The 22,327-nt window shown below is 48.5% G+C and overlaps 1 protein-coding gene across 1 annotated transcript; it reads left to right on the top strand.

The window, feature by feature from the left end:
• Positions 1-15,746: 15,746 nt before the first annotated feature.
• On the top strand, positions 15,747-21,423 carry hry (bHLH transcriptional repressor hairy). Its single transcript, XM_022812183.2, has one exon. The coding sequence runs from the start codon at positions 20,185-20,187 to the stop codon at positions 21,058-21,060; it is 876 nt and encodes a 291-aa protein (XP_022667918.1). The 5' UTR covers positions 15,747-20,184; the 3' UTR covers positions 21,061-21,423.
• Positions 21,424-22,327: the final 904 nt, after the last annotated feature.

Raw genomic sequence — 22,327 nt, 5'->3', positions numbered from 1 at the left:
TGTCTTAAACCTTAATCTGGCAGACAACATATCTAGAATCTAAGCGGATTCTTCAAACCAGGCCAACTATACTGCCAGGCCTACAATTTATGAATTAGACGAGACCCCTTGATATAGCACTGGCATGTTCCGTGGCACTTTAATGTCTATATGAATAAATACATAGAGCGATCTACTTAGAAACCTTCATTAGCGAACTGGAACAAGTTAACCCCTCGGAAAAGCTTTTCTACAAACCCAACAATAGACGTCTTCTCGATATTCAAAGGTGATTATTGCTTCGCGAACCGGGCAACATCTGTCTGAAGAAACCGTCAAAGCCAATAGCAGTCACCTCGTCCGCTCATGATTCGTTAATTACAGACGATTATTCCTGCAATAATTATCACTGCTACTAACGGGGCGTTCCGTCGACGGATCGGTCGCCAATATCAGATTCGTCATTCGCCATATTGTGCACCCTATTCTGTTCATACCTCCGGTGACGTGTCTCGCCTTTGAAGGCTAGCACTATAGTTCTGCCGCACCGACATCTGAAGGCGGTCATCCCTTCGAGTCAGTCTCGCTATCCATTGATGAACATAAACAACAGCAATCTAAGTTATCATGACTTTTTCCGTCCCACTTCCTATCCGAACTCTTTCTGCTGGCCTGTTGCGTTGGAGTAATTAAAGGGAATCTTATATTAAGCCCGGTTTCACTCGTAATTTGAGCTGGTTTTCGGCAGACACGTCGCCGGTTGCCTCTTTGACGCGTTTGCCTACCACTACGCTCGCCCGAGCAAGCGTAAATTAGACCCAAAACGGCAGTTCGAAAAATTCCGCTGCACTTACAGCCAGAAACTATTGCGGATCGACGGGTACCCGTTCATAGATTCTTCTTCACTGGCCTTTCGTTTGCGCTCGTGCTTACGTTGAATTGGGTATTCAGTTCCATCGATCTATTGTGCGAAGAAGAGTGGTAGCGAAGAGACCGAGAAACTCACGCGTAACCTAGGTGTGCCTCGTGACCGATAACAGCGGAACGAAAACCTCCGTTTCCGGGACGTTTGTACTATGAAGTATGTACTTGTGAAGGTGAGAATGAGCATCATGAGATAGAGGCCGATAGTACGGACGAAAGAAACGCTTTATACTACAGGGAACTCAACGCGAAGTTCAAGCGGATACCGCCGCAAATTTTGTTCCTCGACGAGTGCTACTCGAAGACACCGAAATGATTCCGGATGAAAAAGGGCACCATTAGCTTGGCGGACGTTGGCGGTTCTGGTCAGATCACGGGCTGATGATTGTTCCGCTGAACTCGTTAACCTAATACTGGACCAACCAAACGGCCCTGGTCGATCAATAGTAATCACTTGATGCTGTGGTTCGTGGTGGAACCGAAACGTTCTTTTGTAACTTCTGGAAGGCCGAAAGCCCGTCACCAAACGCTGCTTATGCTTCTTCTATTGTGGTGGACAAGCATCGCAGTTATATTATGGTTTATAAAATCGAAGAGTACACTCAGCGTTAGCTCGAAGCGATCGAAGAGAAAGCGAAGAGTTATGTGTCTGTTGATGCCCCGGGTGAGCTTTTCCAAGTTTTCATTTAGACGATTTCAGCAACGCGTTCGACGAAGTGTTTGTATACGACGTTGCTTTTGACTTGTAGGTAGAAATAGCACCTTGAACTGTGGGCACTTCACAGCGGAAGGTGCACACATAGGTTTACCTACAATTCTACCGTAGTCTACTGCCTCCCGAATCGACGCTTAGAGGGAGAAGCTGGCGCTCGTAAATCCCTCAAAATACTACGCGGAAAGCCGAACGATGAGTTTTTAGAGCTTACAAAAGAGGGATCTTAGAGGAATGATCGAATTAGACCTGCGGCAGGTATATTTTCAATGCAGATTGTAGCTAAGTTTCACTGTCCCCTTAATCTCATAATTATCACGAGCACCGCGCGACGGCGTTTTGCTCCAGGAATTCCTTTATTGAGCGATGCGAGTCGGCGAAACTTCATAAGAGAGTTGAATCAAGTGGCCGCGAAATGCCAGCCGTTGTAAGAGAGCTGGCTATCAAATCCAAGTGGAAAGCTCTGTGTTTACTGTTGCTTTACGACGTTTTTTCGTTGTAAGCGTTCTAACACTGCGAGAAACGGGAGGATTATCGCCGACAGCGGCGCGTGCATCATCCACTTCGTTTACTGATGAATCAAACTGTCTACCTGTATATTCTCACTCTCTCTACCCGGCTGCCCCTCTAACAGACGCGTCGTTCATTAGTGACTGTGATGATCGAGCGTAGCAACACTGAACACCTACAATATAACGAAAGAGATTACGACCCTAAGTATGATTCTCGACTGGGTCAGGTGATTCAAAGAAGAACTTTGGGAGAATGGAAACGTGCAACTTATCAATAATTATGGCTTGCTTTAGACGGATGAGAGGATAGCAGCTAGGGCTACGGCTGGGAAAATTGCTTTGAAGAAGTAATAGCAGCTTAAATCCGCCTTAGTAATAACGGTCATTATAAAACTCTTGCTCTCATTTGATTAGGAACATTACTCTGACACTCCACCTGCCATTGCCATTGAAAATTACACATTGCCTTGTTCACTGTATAGTTGGAAGCTTGATCTGACACGTAAACGAACTCTATTTCCCTCAGAAGATCGCAGTATTGTCTTTTGTGTCATTTGTAAATAGTATATTTACAACTACTTGTATTAATAAATAATGCTCAGCTATGGTGGACTCTAACGACAAATAATTTTCAATATTGAATTACCCGTAACGAGATAGCCATAAGGTTATGCTGCAATAAACGCAATAGTTATGGCTATCTAATACAGTTTATGGTTTATCTACTATGGGCATTGGAATAGGCCTGAAGTATTGCACGACCCCGAGAGGACCTCTTCCCTGGGTTTGCAATGTCATTTTCATGTATTTCTCACGTAAGTACATAATTGGTACACAGAACAGTACAGAATTGATAATTAGTACACATGTATTGAGCTCTATTCGGTAATACTCAACTGGTCAGGGGCACTAAGTCTTACCGCCCTAGAAATGATATTATGTGTTATTTCAACGTTTTTGTCAACGATTTGCTCTTAATAGTAAATAGGGAGTCGATTCCTTTTCTTAGGTTTTTTTTTTTTCTTTTTCCCTCTTTGCCTAACATTGTACGAGGCCGCACGATAGCAGTACGATATTGGGTACTGAAGGTACCCGACCATCTTGTTCAGGTTAACTTTTACATATTCTGGAACCCTTGTGCTACTAGAGAGAGCTCTCAAGAATACCGTTTCATGGTCAATGAAAAACAAGACCTAAAAAGTACGACTGTTTGTTGCGCCATAAGATCAGTTTGGTTTGCGCACTGCTAATATTCACGTTAGACAAAGCAAGATTATTTCAGCACAGAATAGGTTTATCTTTTTAACTAGGCATCGTAAAGTTGCGATCGTGTTGCATCATTGGGCAGTGTTAAAAACGTCATATTCACAAAAAGGTCGTGTCGTAACTGCACACAATGACATACAGGATCAGTTATTTAGCATCATTCACGCATGTACCTACGGGCGTCACACTTATCGGTAGTTGCGGCCAGATATTTTCGGCCAGATATCAGATATTTCATTTTGGGAGCGATCAGGTCATAACATGAACGTTTGTCTGAAATCAGTAGTAAAACAACAAGTGAACCATCTAATTTCGAAACTAAAACAGGTGTCACACTTAACCTCCCCAAGCTCAGTGACCATGCCGACTTCGGCAGGGTACATGCCCCACGACCTTCAATCGTCTGCAGTCTCTCAGCACTGGCTATGATGACGTCACATGTGTTCGGTGATCGGACTGTTGTACTTTGGAGGTTACTGTCAGTGACCCCCCTTTTTTGCTTTCGCCGCTGCCGCATGATCAGAGTAAGAAAGTTATGCTCAATGTGAATGGATCTCGGCGAACGGAGGAGGCAGTTGCCTATCTGGTCACTGGGCTTCACGACCCAGCCAAGGCGAGCCCACCCCGCCAACCACCACCTGCCATATGTCTACGAGCGTGGGAACGGCGATGACCGAACGTGGCAGTCACCACATCAGTCCATCCTTTTCAGCACTATAACAAAGGAGAAGAAGAAAAGTTCAAGAAGAAGAGCGACTTAAGGAACAGAAGTAAGCGACTAGCGGCCCCGCACCGGTGGCCTAATCAGGAACTAGCTACGTCGTGTTAGAGACGAATCAACTGACTACTTTTCGGGACGAGGTTTCGATACCAGCCAGAACGTTCGACCTAACAGCCCCTTCTGATCTAGCTGAATCTCTATCCCATCATGGTCGTACAGAATCGAAGTAAGTGATCGAGTGCCGTCGAATCCATACTTGAGCCGGCTGTTGCCGCCGATGATTCGGTTCTGCTTCTCGAGGCCAATTGCGGTAGCACAAATCAACAGGCAATACTGAGCGTTCGCACGATTAGGGAAGTCGAAGGCCGGACGGCGATGGCATTTGTGTGCCATTCGACCGCTACGCGCAGGTTAGGTCTGAGCCATTCCCACGGTGTTCTCAGGCCGTCAGACACCAAACTGCCCGCTTTCAGGTCTCTGTGCGCGAGGTCTACGCGCGTATTTGGAGCAGAAAGCGCGCGCCGGAGAAAGAGTGAGAGAACAACCAATGGGCGGAACATTGAGAGAAAGTAAAGGAAAAAATTCACGATGGGACGGATTCGATAGAGCAAAAGGTTTATAATCAATAGCTATCAGCTCGTGACACAACAGAAACAAATAGATGGCCATTCAGAGTCCGTTCGCAAACGACGGCTTAAAGTACGTTCTAGATGAGGCCACACAGTAGACAAGACAGACGCGAACACAGTTTGCAGAAGCTGGATCGACACAGATTGACAGCTTTTCAGACGCATTTTTGGATCCCATTAAAATTACTAAATCGTCATGCAAACGCATCGTGGTTGCGAGAATTATGATGCTTGTCTGTCTCCCCTGAGTTGTTTTAAGATTAGGGGGTCTAAGGTTAAGCAAAGATTACTTGTTCAAGTGGCACCTGACACGTTGAGCTTCCGGGTCGGTTCTGGCCCTGCGTGCGACATTTGATTTCACCAGTAAACTACGTAGGTGTCTATCTTTATTCTACACTCTTTTTTTATTTACCTATATTCGTCAAATAGCGCCATTACCTATGGAAGAATGAACGCAAGCGCGAAATTGCGCTCGAAGCAATGTCTCTAGTCGCTGTTAACGTCCAGTGGTTTGACGCATTCTAACCCACGCCATCTCTATCATAGTTGTTAGCTACTGTATACACTACAATCTGATTGGCTTTATACACATGCTATAAAAGCGGCGCGTGAATCGACCCCCGCGCTCTTTAACTGCGCTCAATGTACAGCCGTTATTGACTATTACAGTCTTGTATGCGGCCATCCGGACTCGTGTTCCCAAACCGATCGTGATAACCAGTTATCCGTTGGTTGCCGCTAGTTAGACTGGTGGCGTCCAGCATTCGGTTCTTTCGCGTTCCCACGCGAGGCCCAATTCGCAGTCCTGAAGGAGAACCGGGAGGGGCTGAGGAGACAAAATTCGGCATGGTGCGACAGCACCGTGTCAACTCTCATGAGATAGCATATGCCACTCTGCCAGTTGAACTCCCGTTCACTGTCGCGTTTAGCAGTCATAGTCGTTTCTCCTTTGCCGGTTGGGTACGTGGCGCTGCTACTTGGTGCCTTCAGCTATAGTGGGCTCCAGCTTGGATCATTCGAATCGGAGGGGTGACCCTGATCGCAAGAGCTCCTTTCGCCGCTCGCAGTACTAATGCCGGTGGATCTGTTTCGCATGCTTTACCATTATATATACTAAGTTTACTCACTCAAACAGACAAACACAGATAGACACACATACTATCGTACACGCACACGTCGAACGATTGCTTCGGCTGCATGCGAACGAAGCGAGCCAACAACAAGCGGGCCTGCCAGTCTCCTATTGGCCTACGAGACTGCAAGCAATCCAAGTAACGGCACACAGCTGATTCGGTTGCGCACCGTTTGCTTGCTTTAAGGTCCGACCACCAAGCAACCATTGGAGCATTGACAAGCGTCGTCGTAGGCAGCCAACCCCAGGTTTCTGCCGGTCGTGGCCAGTCACCCCACCCGACCCAGTTGTACTGCTGCTGTTAGAGTCGGTGCCGGTTTGGTTTGCCGCTTCGCGAATCTTTTTCCTCCTCGTATTTTTCACGGCGCGCTTCTGATCCGTCTGGCTCGCCCTCTCACTCGCTGGTTTGTGATAATTGTGAACCGGAGTGTGGGAAAGTTGTCGCTCAGGAATCCGGTGCTCAAAACCAGCGGCAGCTCCAGTTTCTGGCGTGACACACCGGCTTCGCCTGCCGAGGCAGAACTCGATAGCTAGTCACCATCAACCAATATGGGACGGCACCGCTCCTTCTATGTGTATAGAAGCTTGGGTTAACTTCTTCTATTCAATGCGTCTGCCTGTTTAGGTAGTGTCGACTGAAGCGGCCTGTTGTAGCCATAGCTGTACTAGTAGTAAAAGCAGCAGTAGTAGAGCGTAGAGATAGAACGCAGAGATCGAAGACGAAAGAAGAAGGAAAAACGACGAGGACGATAGCTTGAAAGGCGGCGGCCGAGGAATAGAGAGAATACCCTTAAAGAAACCGGGGGTTAAGCGGAGACTGGGGAATCGGGGGAACGTTGACGAGACGATACAAGACGCACAGAGAAATACTACACTAGCAAGCCAGTTCGTGAACATCTATGCATACGCTCTGTGCATGGCCGTCGTGCGAAGACATCTCGCTAGGGTAGAACAGGCTTTCCCCTTGGCGCTGTCTCCCTCCTCTTCTACTGAGCCGAAGAATGGAGAACGCCTCCACTGCTTCGGGCTGCTGCGGCGATGATAATGCTGCTCGTTCCGATGTTGCTGCTTGTGTCTTTGATGGCTTCCCAGGAGCGACTGCCCCAACCAGAGTGGGCAGTCAGGCAACCTACAGGCTTTCGGACCACAAGTCTACTGTAGTGGCACGCGAAGAGCGAGAAGATTCGACCAATGACCAAATGGTGACGATGCAACAGAATTCGATAAGGTCCCACGGTCGCAGTAAGCAACCGGGGGGCAGCAGACAGCCCTGTTCGGTATACAGAGATACACACACATGCACACTTCGGTTCGGTTATATACATTCAGAACTGCCGCCGGGGAAACATCGAGCAACTAGAATCTCATGCGTGTAGCCGGTGTATAGAAAAGACCTGTATATACGTGAGACCAGACGGGAAGGAGCGAAGAAAGAAACCGCTACGGGCAGCATAGATTGCTCCGGGGGCATTGGTTGGCCCGTGTCAGTCGACTAAAGTCTGTACCATGTAGAGAAGTTAGTTTGAGCGGGATATTGAGCGAACTGGGTTTAATGGGGATTTAGAGAACGGCGACTCGGATTGAAACATGGTAGCGACAACAGTTGTTCAGCATAAGCCATGTTAGCTTTCGAGAAGGACATGGAGTTTTATAAATTTCTAGCAAAATTATTATATAGGGAGCTACGTAAAGGCTCGATGCAATGAACTTATCATTTGGAACTAGTACACAAATAAAGTTAAATGAAGATGATAAAATTGTTCGGTAACAAAGAGACTCTAAAACGTGAAAAAAATAGGATATCCTTTATAGTTAACTAAAATATGACATCATAATCATTGCTAAAAAACTGCTTTTTTTTGCTAAAGTAAATAAATAATACAATTTTTCAAGCATTTTTGGTGCTGATGGAGACCATTTATGTACGGACCAGATTATGTAATTCTGCAATTTTTTGAAGTACTCATCATTCAGAATAGCAGTTCCACGCCTTCCCGTCGACAATGGTTCGTAATCCAGATATTAAGTTGTAGGATATCCTTTCTGTTCCTTGAGTCAACTTAGTTTAACAGCAAGACAAATCATCATTACATGCACATATAGCGAATGCCTATATGTAATTGATGCAATTTAATGGCTCGTCATTCTACGAAATTTCAGTCTTTCGTTAAAGAAAAATAATACTCGTCCCTGTTAGCTATGGCGTTAAATCGATGGTTAAGCATCATTTCGACAGGGTGTTTTTTTTGTCGCTATGCTGTTCGTATCCAGCTTCTCATCACCCATCTTATCCACCTGTGCGTTTGTACGGCATATGTAGTTTCTGCTAATGTATCGCCCTGTAACAGCCCCACAGGGGCCACGCGAGTAGCATCGGCCACCTCATTGCAGCGCACCCCATTTATGCGGTCTATTATTTAGCTTATAGTTCCTTTTCTACCAGCAGCAGCAGTACTTGCACTGACAATATATATATATATATATATATATATATATATATATATATATTCATATATATTCATATATAGTAGCGCAGTGCTGCTGGTTTGGTCTGGCTAATTATTGACTGTTTTTTTTCTCCTCCGATGTTACCTCCGCAATAACTCCGGTCGGAAACGCCATTTGCTTGTCTTTGTGTACTGCACTCGTTGTGTACCTGTTTACCTATGTGCGGTCGGCCAACGGTCGTACTCTTTAGATTTGCCTTTTTCCAGTTCATTTCCTGCAAACAAGTATATCAATGCTCATGAATACGCTGCTGCTCTTGCGGTTTTTCCATGGGCCGCCTGACCTGTCGTTGCCACAGCGTGATCTGTCGCGAGTGCGCGCGCCACATCAGCGACGACGGCTGCCCCTCCGCCGCTGCCGCTCTGTAATCAGCCTTGCGGTTGTGACTGCGCGACTCTGCTATGGCTGTTTACGTTTTACCCTAGCTTTACATGAACAGCATCAACATCAGTCTCAGCATCGGCAACCATTAGCCGTCGTCAACAACAACAACCTTATCATCAGCAACAACATCAGTTCTACGCGCGGCAGCTGGCTGGCGACAGACAACGCGAATCGCATCACCACGAAACAAACACACGGGCAGGACAGCTAGAACAAGCGACGCGCACACACATATCCTCCGATGAGGTTGCAGCGGCCCGAGTGAGGAGTCCTGAGTGAGCTAAAGCGAACGAGCTAGAAGTGGCGCGCTGCCGGAGTAGACGGCTGCGATGTTGCTGGTGATGATGTTATCTCGTCTATTGCTGCTACCGCCTTCGCTGTTTGCTGTCTGTGAGCCAATAAAGAATATCAAGAAATCGCGTTCCCACGGATCGACCCCGCTTAGTCGCATACGCGAACAGCGGCGGCCAAGGAGCGCTTAAGCGAACCAAGAAGCCGCAGCGGCGAAAAGAGGCAGAGCAACAAGCAACTGGATCTCTTCGTAAGATTCAGACAACGGTGGCGGCGGCGGCGGCGGCGGCGGCGGCGGCGGCAACGACGACGACTCCGTTCAGTGGCTGCCCGTTCGCCTCTTGCTGCGTTCGCGCTTCTCCGTTGTCGTCGTCTTCTTCACCGTTGTCTACGAGGCATCGGCAGCTACGACGGCGTTCGTGATGGAGGCAGGAGCTCTTTGCTGCTCGACTCGGCCCCGTCTCGATGCTGCTTTCAACGATGACGATGCTGTTACCGCTGTTTTTACTGGCGCACTTTGCTTCGCTGGTTCGTCGCGAGCGACGGTTCGTGCTTCGCGACGGACGCCGGTGCTGCTGACCAAATCTCGTGTCTAGCTACCTGTACAGCTGGCCTTCAGCAATGGCAAACTGCAGGACACCCGCAGCATGGCCGTGGCCAGCTAGAAGCTAGCACACGACGGAAAACAACGTGACGAGTCCGGCAAAAGCGACGCATGCTGCTGCTGCTGCTGCCAGCAGTACTTATTTGTCCCGGCACTACTTGTACGACAAGCGTTGCTAATCTTGATTGTTACCGATACCACCAAGCAGGCATCGATTAGCTAGCCATCCAGTGAGTTAGTCGGTCAGCCAGAATAGACAGGCGATAACTTCGCGTCGCGCAGCGCACGAGCGGCGTCCAACTTACCGGACTGCACGTTAGTGGCGTGCAAATAAAGTTGCCGTTGTTGCTATTGCAACAGACAATCAGGGATTCGGGGAGACGTGCTTATTCTGAAGTCATCCTCATTTTACTCGGGGCACGAAATTGCGCTGATAACAATGGTGACAGGATAGCAAAAACAATAGTGGGCAACCTTCGTATGTTTTGGTCATCATGCAAAAATACACTATGAGAAGATCACCAGCGGCCAATGATGACCGACTGTCGGCTATATCGACAACGATGATTACCACACGATAGTTGAACATATCGTTTGTACTTGGAAAATATGTATTTCGCAATACGACGATGCCAAGATTCGCGTGAGAAAAGCTAGTATTTAAAGATGACAAAAAATCTATCAACTAATCTGTATGACGTGCGCGCTCTGATCGCGTTTGCTCGGTGCCCAAATTTGTACTACCTTCGGTGCCGTCAGCGAAATCGATTGTCACCGTTGTGAATAAGGCAGCGGTGGCGGTAACGATGACTGCGATGGTTGCAGCGGAAAATCGGTTGTTGGGCTGGAATACGCGGCAAACCCACGTAGATTCGCCTGGGCAGCAAAGAGCATCAGATTAACAGCGTAATATAACAATGTATATAATAATATCAATCCACTAACAATAGCAGTCACCAAAAACTATAACATTTAACGTAATTGCAGTGAACCTGGGGTAGTGAAAATTAACACGATGACGTGTCTCTATGTCCCTATGCATGCACAATGGCGGGTCTTCTATATACCTGCGCCTCGTTCTATAGAGCACTGTCTGGAAGATAGACATTGAAGTTCGGCTCCTTGCATGGCTGATAAAACGAACGGTAAAGACAAGTTGGTGTCGTCCAGCAAGGCTTGAATTTCGCTGTCGGTGTTATTCTTCCGACTACCGATAAAAACAAGAAAAAATAACACGGGAGCGAGGGATCGAACTGAAGTTCGTACTACATCACATTACCAACGTCGACCCAGCCATCCCCCGCACAGCGTTTTATCACGCTAAAGCATGAGCGCGTGTCGAAATGGAAGAGTAACGCGTAAATGGATACAAAGCAGCACTGAGAGACAATTTAATCGGATAGCGCTGCGCGTCAATTACAGACGAGAGTGCAAAGGTGAGAATTTTGCCAGTCTCACGTTTCGCCTCGGTTTCGCCGGTGTTTACTGGCCATCATCGCCAGCTTGAACCAATCATCGCTGGTCAGTCGGTTGGTCGCCATGCGATGCGGCACCGATGAGCTGAAGATCCACTAAAAACGAGAGTTTGTTCCGAACGGGCTCGGGGTTGTACCCATCAATCGACCCACTGAAGGGAACAGAGAGTTCGATTCGGGCACAGCACCGCTGCGATGTAGTAGTGTCTCCGTGCTCATTACAGTCACCGCGGCCGTCGTTGTCAGACAACACTTGTCGGACTAGGCTGCTGCGGCGAAAACGCAGCCGATGTACCCGCATATATTAATTTGGCAAACCCCTTAGTTCGACCCCCGTTGCTGCGATGAGCGTTCACTGTTTAAAATATATTCACTGGCTCGGACGAATCTGCATTATCAGTTAAACGCTTAAGAGCTTTTTACGTTTCACTTGCGTCAAGAGACAGACAAGCTACTAGCAGGATATACTGTTGTTCTATGGCCTTTTACTACTTATAGTCAGTAAAACAGAAAACAAATAATTTAGGAAACGGCAAACCAAGCCGTGGATAAAAATGATTTAGGATTTAGATTCCTCTATATATGTATGACTTTTCATAAGTGCAATAATAGCAATGATAAAGGAAAAACCCAGGCGCAGGAACTCTATCTAGTCGTCCTTATTACGCATATCTATTCAAACTTCAATATCGACAAAATAGCGTAGTTACTAAGTGCTCATCATAGCTTAGTGGGCTAGCAAATCTTCCTGGCCTGGGTTCGAACCTGGCCATAGACAGACAGACAGACAGAGAGACACACGGTTCATTTTATGTTTGCAGGAGCCAGCCGTCTGACGGAACGCCTAACGGCGATACCGGACGTAAGATTCGAAACGTAAAGAAGCAATAGGCAGGTTGTTTGTTGCAAACTAACAAAACACAGCAGAATCAATTTGCATCAGGCAGCTGCTTCGCTGACAACCAGCGGCGTACGCCATCAATTCCAAATATTTTTTTCCTTTCCTGTTTTCTAGCTGAACCCGTCCCCTACACCCGCGGGGCTAGTAATACCAGAGAATACAGGCGGGTAGCTGATGCTTACGGTGCTGCTGCTTGAAGGAGCTTTTTAGTCGGCTGTCTGGTCTCTTGGCCACCCCACCGCTCAAGAACCGGGACCTCGGTGATTCTGGTGGCACGCGTGAGACCGGCGTGGGAAAGTAATCCTGGTACTCGTTCTGGCATCAGCGGCAGCAGTAACAGGAGCACCACAATCAACGGAGCGACCAGAAAAGCTCTTGGGGCACCATCGCCGCTCACGCGGCTGTTGCTCCCGCTGGACCGCTAACTGCACCAGCATCATCATCATCATCATCAACATGAGCGGCAGCGACTCGGGGACTAGTAATCTCCGCCGCGGCAGAAACCGGTGGAATGCATTGCCTCAGCATAACTACGGCTGTTGCTCACGCAGATCGCTTGCCTGCGACTCTGCCTCTGCGCGACCGAACACTGTCCGAGGTCGACGCGGCCTGTGCTCACTCGTGGTGCATACATGCATGTACATGCATCACGATAGAGTCCGTTGCGGCAGAGATATGGCAGCAATCCTCATTGGTGGATGCGAATAGGCGACAGCCATGATCCATAGTTCGGTTCACATGGCGAGCGAATGCTACCACTACTACCACGATGGGGTAGTGGGGTAAAGTAGCAGTCTTCGTTGTGGCAGAACAACTGTCTGTAGTAGTAGTAGTAGTAGTAGTAGTAGTGGTAGTACAAACTCTGAATGTTCTACGGGTTGAACGCCATAGCGAATGCCAAAGCCGAGGAGCGCTGTCGATAGCGAAAGAAAGCCAGGTAGACAATATCGTAGGCAGTTCGGTTAGGACTAGGCAATGCCCACCGAGCGCTGTTGAAGTTCGAGACAGAAGTGTGTATGACCCGTACGAACTGGGGTAGTATAATAGATACGAGAAAGGCGGATAACCGACTGACCGGGCTTTCGGAAGGGGGGAAACAGCTAACTGGGTCGCTGTTACTTGTTGCTCATTGCCAGTAGCTGTGATAGTTGTATTAAGTCGCAGTCGCGGAGCAGCCACCTAACCCCCTACAACGAAGTAGAGAGTGTCTTAAATGAGCGGCACTGTTCGCATAGTCTGTGGGGCTATTGCTCCGATAGACTACCGCTGTGCCATAAAGCTGGATGGCCGGCACGGGCCACTAGCCATTGTCTGTTTCTCTGGCTCCGTTCGACTGAGCCGTTCTCTACATGTATGTAGCTAAATTATATAGTGGTCTACGTGAGCCTATGACCATGTATAGCTTTCGTCCTGGCCTGGGCTCATCTTTCTTACTGAGCGATAGGTGGAGTAGTTCCGTGGCTAGGCCAGCTCGAGTGGTCACCTGTACGCACGTGATCCCTTATACACACACGCGCGCATTCAGAATGCTCGGAGGCATTCTGAAATTCTGAATAGGATCTAAACCGGAGAGCCGAACTAGCTCACACCAGTGACTCGAGTTGCCCGAGGTAACGTATAGCTCCACAATGAGATCAGAGTAACAAGGTCAATTCAAGCTCAGATGCCCCCAGTATGAGTGTTGGCCGCCCAAACATGAAAGCTCACAGCGAGTCCTGAACTTGGGAGGGAGGGGGGGGGGGGGTGAAAAAAACAGACCTACTAGCAACGAATGTCCTGGGCGATGATGTCAGAGACAAAATGACCAGGTCCCTTCAGGTTGTCCGATTGCGTTAGATAATTTGACGCCGAGAAAAGTACAGAGTATAACAGACAATTTAAAGTTGACGATCCCAACATTGAACTACTTAAGTTCATCCCTAATGCACTACTATTGCTTAACGCTATAGACTGGCGTAAATGTAACCGTACCAAAATAGAAACATGCATCTATTCTGTATATGTTAGCCTGAGTCAATGACGGCCGTATGCAATCTAGCTTTTTGTTGACGGTTATTTTCGCATTAGCCTTTTCTAGAGCTGCCATACGTCTGTCGCTAATGGCGTTGCGCGTCGTCGAGCAAATACACAGAACGAGCAGCCCCCGACGCGTGGCGCTAATTACGCCGCGTGTATCATAGAAGCAAAGGGGTACAAAGCTATCGACCATCAGCAGCCCTATGCCATATACGTGGGTCGGTTTGTGGCATTGTAATATCAAGCTTAAAGAATGACCTGATTTTTATCTTTGATGATGAATGATTTTATGTTTAGCGTAAGCCTAATCGAAAAGGCGAACGGCCGTAGAATTGAGTAGTCCGTCGAGGATGGTCACTAGACTCGTCTGAGATCCAATCTATTGTATCAGAAAGATCAGCTGGCTAACTACCGTTGCTTACCGTTGGTCGATAAAGACTCGTTCATCGATCTGTCGACGATGATAACGTTGTCGTTGACAATGTTCCTGTTCGTTTCTGTTTCTATGAATGTGATTAATGGTTAACAATTGTCCCTATTTTCATCTGGTCGCTTGCTGCCTCTATTGCCATTAGTTGGGACTGCTACGGATAGTAGCATTGTAATGGCCGGCTTTGCTTAATCATTCTGAGACTAGATCGGTATCACCTTCGGGTCGAGAAAGGTCAGATTCGCGGCACCCGCTACTGGCTTTTAGCCAGTGTAATGGCGTCAACGGCATGAACAATAGGCGCACATGCCCCTCGAATCGACTACGCTTAATGGCAGTTATGTCAACACAACGCTGCGGTCCTACTCCGGGTATAGGCTCATTGTGATGAATATGCCTAACACGAAAAACGGAGTGGTGTGCACGCGTGTGCGTGTAATAGCTCCCTAAGCTGATTAGGATTCTGATGACTTGCTAAAACACCAAATTACATCACGCTTCCATGAAATATGTTCATTGATCTGCTTGCAAGTCGATGCTTTTTTTTTTTCAAAAAATCGGTACAGCCTTTCATTTGTACGTGGTACGTATCAGATTAGTGTAGATAACTTGCGTAACGTCAAACTGGCTTTTGTGTGGAAACAACGAATTGCCCAGTAACAAGCCGACGGCTAACAAGCGGCGCATAGGCAACGATCTGTGCTCGTCTCACTTCCATTTACTCGTTGTAGTCATTGTGTATGAATTAATTGTGAGCTCGTTCCTGGCACGCGAATAGGGGCCCTCCCATTTCGTGATAGTTGTAACTCTAAACAGATAGATATTTTTGCCTTTGCTGATAATAAGAACGTACTGCGCTCTTTGTCGAGTAACTTAGACGCCTAACAACCGCAACATTGAAATATTAGATTGAACAAGTTACCTTGACAGAGTATTTCCTTAGCGACCTTCCCTTAGCGTTCGACTACCACTCTCTCCGCGCAAGCTACCACCCAATACCTAATCAGAATCTCACAATTACCAATGTACGCAGTAGTGTCCTTTTAGATCTTTCGACGCTCCACGATCGTGACTATTATGACCGCCAAGCGGGAAAATTGTCCAGGCTGAAAATGCAGAACCACTGTTATCTAGCCAAATCCACTACTACTTAGAAAACAATATCATTACCTATTCCAGCCAAACGTTCTCTATGATCAAGCAATTACAATTGAGTTTTTCGTGTTCAGCCCGACAGTATACATCGCTTTTTATTTGCCTTTCTATTCTTTGACTCCATTCTATTCTAGCCGCTGTTCCTGTGAAACAGATTTCATATGTACAGTTGTTGCTTTAGGAGCTGATAGCGGTCGACAGCGGCCCTTTTGTCACTCTAGTAGGCACTACGGCGGGCGACCCGACGCCGCTACTCTTTGATGATAGGTGCTAATGGATTAGAATGACAACGAACTAGTGGGTAGTTCGTTGCAGGCATTGCAAGACGTTTATCTGCCTCGATATTGACAACATTTTGTCAGGACTCCTATCGCTGTACTTATTTTCGTTGTTGTTGTTGTTGTTGCTGCTGCTGGAAAGCTGTTATCGTTGTCTCGTTAGCGTCTTCTTGGCGGCTGTTGTTGTGGCGTTTGCGGCCGCTGGCTATTGCCTCCGTCCACTCTGCCGTTCCGGCATTCTACACGCCGCTGGCAGTGTTGTTGCTGCCGTTGTGACGATTTGGAAGAAGACGATGACGTGCGGCTGCCTCGCGCCACATCGGCTGTGACTCGACCGTCTGCCACGTCCGTTCATCCGTGTGCCGGTAGCGACCGTGGGAACGAGTACTCCGACGCTCGTCTCGGCTGCCGCCCCGCTTCATTTGCTGTGACGCTGACGATTGGTGATTCTCTTTTTGCTCATCCACCGCAGCGGACCGCGATGCTGTTTGGCCCATCTGTATTAATTCCTGGCTGTATCGCTGTACGTCGCCTCTTCTCTGGGGTCGTGTGTGTGTGTGTGTGTGTGTGTGTGCGCGCGTCTGTATGTATTTGTGAGCGAGCGTTACGCGTGTGGTTGGTCTGTGTGTGTTTGTTTGTGCGTACGTATGCTGTAAATAAGTCAAGATCTAACTATGTATCTGCCGCCGCTGCGGTCTTCACGGCGTCGACTTGCGACTGACTACGCTCTGGTGGTTGTTCTCGATGTCGTTGCCTCATCTACGTTATTTTGATGCGTACGTTTGTACAGTTATATACGTGTCATATATAAAAGGGTATGTGCACACCGTGAGAGTTTAACTGTAGGTATCTTTTGCGTCGTCTCCCCGACGATGCAAACCGACCCAGCGAAAGACGGCGATCCGATGGCAGAACAGTCGACAAAAGCCGATTCACCAGCCAGTGAAGCACTGCGGTGCGTCCGCGGCCCGCTCGAATCTATGAAATGCGCGAAATCAATGGCAGCAGCAGCAGCAGCAGCAACGTGGAAGAGTAAGTGAGTGACTGAGTAAGACAAAACGGCAAAAATTGAACAGAATGTGTTCGAAGAGTCGAAACCAGTGACGTGTTATTGCGGCTGATTAAAGCGCTGTCGTCTGCTTTGAGTCTCGTAACTGTACGCGGTTATTCTTCGCTGCTTATGGCTATTCAGCGATCAGCCGACGGTGGCAGTGGTGAGACAAGAAACGCTGTTCGCGGTTAGCGTTTACCGTCGACGGGCGACAGAAAGCAGACGGGCGTTTCTCAACGCCGAGTCACACAACGACACGCACATACAGGCGCCCTTTTCTTCTGTCTCTCCCTTTATCGCTTATTCGCTCATGTGCGTATCGCACGTCAGAGACAGACTGAACAGAGATATGGACGGTAACAGATCAGACGGCGAGAAGATCAGAGACGATCAAGCACTGGCACCGTTGCATCGCCGCGGATAGTCATGGAACAGTGGTGTGAAACATATATACAGCATCGGCAGGCGACGCAACAACCCACCAAAAGTATAGATGGGTTAGGGGAAGACAACACAGAATAAAGTTAGTTAGTGATACTGATATGTAGAGGGATTTGTAGAGAGGAGTCAGATGGACGACAACGGCAGAGTGTTAACACTGTCGATACTGCATAGGCGGCTCGTCTCGTATTGGCTGCCGCCGCTGCTGCTGACGTTGACGCTGCTATGAGCGGTAGGAATCGAGGTTCGTAGTGACCCTGCTACCGCGGCTCACTGTTGATGCCGGCGACAGAATCAGGCTGCGGCACTTGAGCCCGCTTGATTAGTCATCGCGTACTAATGGCAGCGGTGCTGGCGATGGTAGCCCATGGCCCGTGGTCGTGTCCAGCGGCGATCCGTTAATTCGCCGTCCACGTTCCCACACTTCTCTCCGTCTTCCCTCTTTCTTCCACAGAGAGAAGAAGACGAAAAGGAGTAACAACAATAGCGGCGGCAGCAGCAACACGAAAATCTGTTCGTTTCATCTGGCTGTGCGTCAATCTATCTGCTTACGTGCGCTCATCTGAAAGCCCGTGATTGACCGATGGATGCCTGCTCGCTCGCTGGCTGGCGTTGGCTCGGCGGGTGGTTGAAGTCTGTAGCATCAGCGTAAAGGCGGTGCTGCTGATGACGATAACAACGTCGACGATAGCAACGACATTGAAGACGCTGCATTGGCAACGTGGCCTGCCGCGCATACGTGGAAAATTACTGTTCTTCATACAATTATCACTGATGCCAACACAAATATAGAACGGACAAGCACTAGCAAGGGACGGGCTGGCAGACAGGCACGCACGTATACACAACACACGATGTTTCGCAAACACGCCCGCCTAGACGTACACTCAGTGGCGTTCAGATAACCTATGCGTGAATGAAAATAGGACAGTGTCACTTAGAGTAGATAGCAGAGGGCAGATCTATAGATCAATCGACCTAACGGTCCAAAGTCCGATTTGTTCGGACGCTGCCTATTTGAGTCAGGTTGTCACATTGAGACTTACTCAGGCAAGCCACTTAACATGCCGCCGTGTCAGACACGAGTCAGGGAGCTGCGCAGACTGAACAGAGAAGTTGCCGTTAGAATATCGGCATGAAGTGTCCGTACGTACGTACGTGCGTGTGCATGTGTGTGTACGGTTCCATGTATGGGTCTATGCATGTAGCTGTGAGTTTGCGCAACGAGAATTTAGTAACTGAGTGCCATCCCTTATAGCATTATGTGTTCATATACGGCGTATCCATGCGTTTTTATCTGTGATGTTTCATGTTGAGCGTGTGTGTGCGTGCATGCGTGCGCGCGCGCGCGCGCGCGAGTGAGCCCAATGGACGATCGATCCTGTGCAATTTTGAGGCGCGGTGGCCTGTTAATCGCCAGTCGCATAATTCTCTCAGGCTCGTTCGCCATTCAGTTGTCCTAATATTCGCTCGCAATCGTTCTTCGACGCTCGTCGGCGATCGGCTGACACAACGAACGGGCTGTAATCGTCATAGGCAGGCGTCTACGGCAGCAGCAACAACAACGAAGAACGAAGTTGCAGAAGAGGAAGATCTGGTACGGTTGTGATTATTACGAGACGTTGTCGGTCTGTCGCTCATTTGATCGTTCGCCGTTCAAACGAGTGGAACAGAACGCAATTCGACAACAATCACACACTAACAGACACACAGACTACCGGTGTAAGGAGAAGACCAAAGACGACGAAATTATAAGAAGAGTCAACAAGAATAAAGAACTTCGCTATGAGGCGGCCGCTGCTGTAGCCGAGACTACTCCAGTCGGTGCTGGTTGAACTGCTGCCGCCGTCGCCGCTGCTACTACTGATGCCACGGCCACCGCGGCTACTGTCGTTGTGAAGAGCAGATGGACGCGCGCCACGCAATCCGCCACCCGCCCGCTCGCTCGCTCGCCGGCCTGCCAGGCGCTAGCTGCTGTGGCCTGCCTGGTTTGCTCGTGCCGTGGGAACCGACTCAACTCTCATGTCGCATGTGCAACATTGACCTCCAGGCACACACACAAGCCAGGCCCGCTTAATCGAATGAACCGGTTGGATCTACTGGCTATTGGCGTGACAGGGAAGTGTGCTTCGGCTAGAAGCGACGACGTGCCCCCACTTGACGCCATTGTACCGTCCAACCAGAGTTCATATATCGCCTGGCCGCTTAGCTGACTATGCGATTACGCGGGAAATGGTGATAAAAAAGCTGGTTCACTTCGGTGGCAGTTTCCCACAGTCAGTCGGACAATGAATACACGTGCGGCGTGCGCGGCTGGTGCCGCGTCGGCCGCCCAGGAAAGCGAGTCGGGACGGCGAGTGAGAGAGAAAGAGAAAGAGACACGATGCGAGATAGTCGTACAGGCACAAGGAGCAAAGAAGGATAAACAACGAGAGTACTAGAGCCATATATCGACGAGTAGCCGAGCGAGGCCAGGAGAGGGCGCTTCGATCATCGGGCGAGGGTATATAAGGAGCGAAGATCCTCTCCGCGAGCAACACTCGCCACAGAGCAGTAAAACTGTGCGGATATACGTTACTAGATTCGCTATTGACGCGACTGCTACAACTGTTTTTGTAGACGTTCAAGGGCCTGAACAGCTCCAAGTTTCTACATAACTAAAATTACCCGAACTAGTACTACAAGAATAAGTTTGTGCTTCGGTGTACAAACTTGACGTTGTTCTGTGATTGTTCGTGGTTGATTCGTGCGGAGTCAGGCAGACGTTCAGACAACATGCATTCAATGCCACAACAAGCGCCAGTGTCGGGTGAGCGCAAACTGAGCGAGCTTCGACGCACGACGAAGCCCATCATGGAAAAGCGCCGTCGTGCTCGAATCAACAACTCACTCAACGAGCTCAAAAACCTCATCCTGGATTACAACAAGACCAAGGATAGTGCTCGGCACAACAACAAGTTGGAGAAAGCTGACATCCTCGAAATGGCTGTCCGTCATGTGCAGATGCTCCATCGTCAGATGGCCGCGCAGCGCGCGGCCGCCGACCCCAACGTGGCCGACAAGTTTCGCGCTGGTTACCTCGAGTGTGCGTCCGAGGTATCGCGCTATCTGTCTCGCGCCGATGGTGTTGAGCCCTCTGTTCGCCAATGTCTTGCCAACCACCTCGGCCAGACATCGCCAGCACCTGCCAGCCCTGCTCATGTCATGCCATCGCCCTCATCTTCACCCGTATCTGCCGCCACGTCTCCTCTGCAGACCGCCCAGCCAACCGTAATCTCTGCTGCGGCCCAGAAGTTCTTCGGTAACCCGAATGCACCGCTGGTGCCCACCCGTCTGCCAAGTGGGCAATTTGCTCTTGTTCTCGCTGACGGACAGAACACCGCCCCTCACCACCTCCACCAGCAGCAGCAGCAGCAACAGCAGCAGCATCACCAGCTAAGCGCTGCGGAGTCCAACCGGAACACGGAGATCTCTGTCAATTGCAACACAACGGCGGTAAACGTGCTCGGCTCTTCTGGAATTCTATCGCCAGCTGCGTCCGATCGCGAGTCGGTGTCGCCTCTACCGTTGCTCACCTCTGTATCGCCGGTTAGCCCATCTCCTGTCAAAATGGAGCTGGCCATTGATGAATCCGTCTGGAGACCCTGGTAGAAAATTCGTGCTAGTTTTTGCTCTATTGATTTAAAATAACGGCAACGTTAGCAGCAAGCTACTCGTTAAATCTGCGCAATAACTTAATCGAACAGATCGATCAACAGAGCAGACCACGTACGCGACACGAAGCGGACGAATCCAGCTTGATTGGCTTAGCCGATCTCAGTTTCTGTGATAACCACCATGAGGCCTTTATTTATTGTAAAGTATTGTAATTGACGAGAGAGCAAGAGAGAAAGAAAAGATACGAAACTATAAAAGAGCAAAAGGTATATCACGCACAATATCCTGTTGACGGGCTATATGCGTGACACAAATAAACGAACGACCCTGCCCCCAGTGGGCGTATTGCAAACCTAATTGTTACAATGTGTTTTTACTTAGCTAAAGCGATAGCATAGACGGGTTCATACTGGCTAATACAAACGATCATGACCGTAGGAAGTGAACACAAAGCCTTAGATGACCTCAGGCATCGAGAGCCGTCTACAGTATAGGCCAACGGGGCAGGTGCGGGGCCAAATATTTTGCGAGGTGATAGTGCCAAATAAATGTATCAAGTCACCATGAGAATGTACTTATATAGTATTCTCTTCGTAAACATGTTCGGTTATAGAGTTGGTAATATTATTTTCTTTATTGCACTTGTTGTCAGTCATATAGCAGAAACATGCTACATAGAAATAACAGCGTATCAGGAGAATTTGTTTGATAAGATATTGTATAATGGGTTAATGAATTAATTATCGCATCGTTTTTAATTATAGTTTTTTTTTTTTTTTTTTCTCTAGTATTTGACATAATTACTCTAATTATTACTGCTACTGCATACGTTCTGACGTTAAGCGCTAAAAATTCCGCTTCAATGAAACCGTAGCAGACGATAAACAACAATAGTAACAAGCAAAGTCGGAACCTGTCTCTTGGCGGTAACGGGAAAGCCGACGAAATAATAGGTTCGTGCGGCCGTAAGGTTTTCAGTCGTTGCCGGTACCTCGATGTACCGTCACCGGTAAACACTTGATTAACAACAGTCATTGATTGGCGATGACTGAAGGCAGAAATTCAGTGACGAGTCGCTGAGTGGGCAGCTTCCGAAAGCTTTGAGCATCGCATCCGTCATATCGACTACGATTATCATCACTTTACTGTGATCGTATACCTGTCCGGTTCTTGTAATTCTCGTAGCTGTAACACCGGTACTAGCATTAGCTAGTATGGTGCTGTGTACGACTAGAAAATAGATACAAACGGGGGCTTGGTT

This window comes from Varroa destructor, unplaced genomic scaffold (assembly GCF_002443255.2).
Source record: "Varroa destructor unplaced genomic scaffold, Vdes_3.0 BEIS01000006.1, whole genome shotgun sequence".
NCBI lineage: Eukaryota > Metazoa > Arthropoda > Arachnida > Mesostigmata > Varroidae > Varroa > Varroa destructor.
Note: the sequence above shows the minus strand (reverse complement) of the source record. Positions and strands in the feature narration are given on the sequence as shown.

Bases quoted from the DNA above. Each gene is read 5' to 3' on its own strand.
- hry (XM_022812183.2), top strand. From the start codon at position 20,185: ATGCATTCAATGCCACAACAAGCGCCAGTGTCGGGTGAGCGCAAACTG.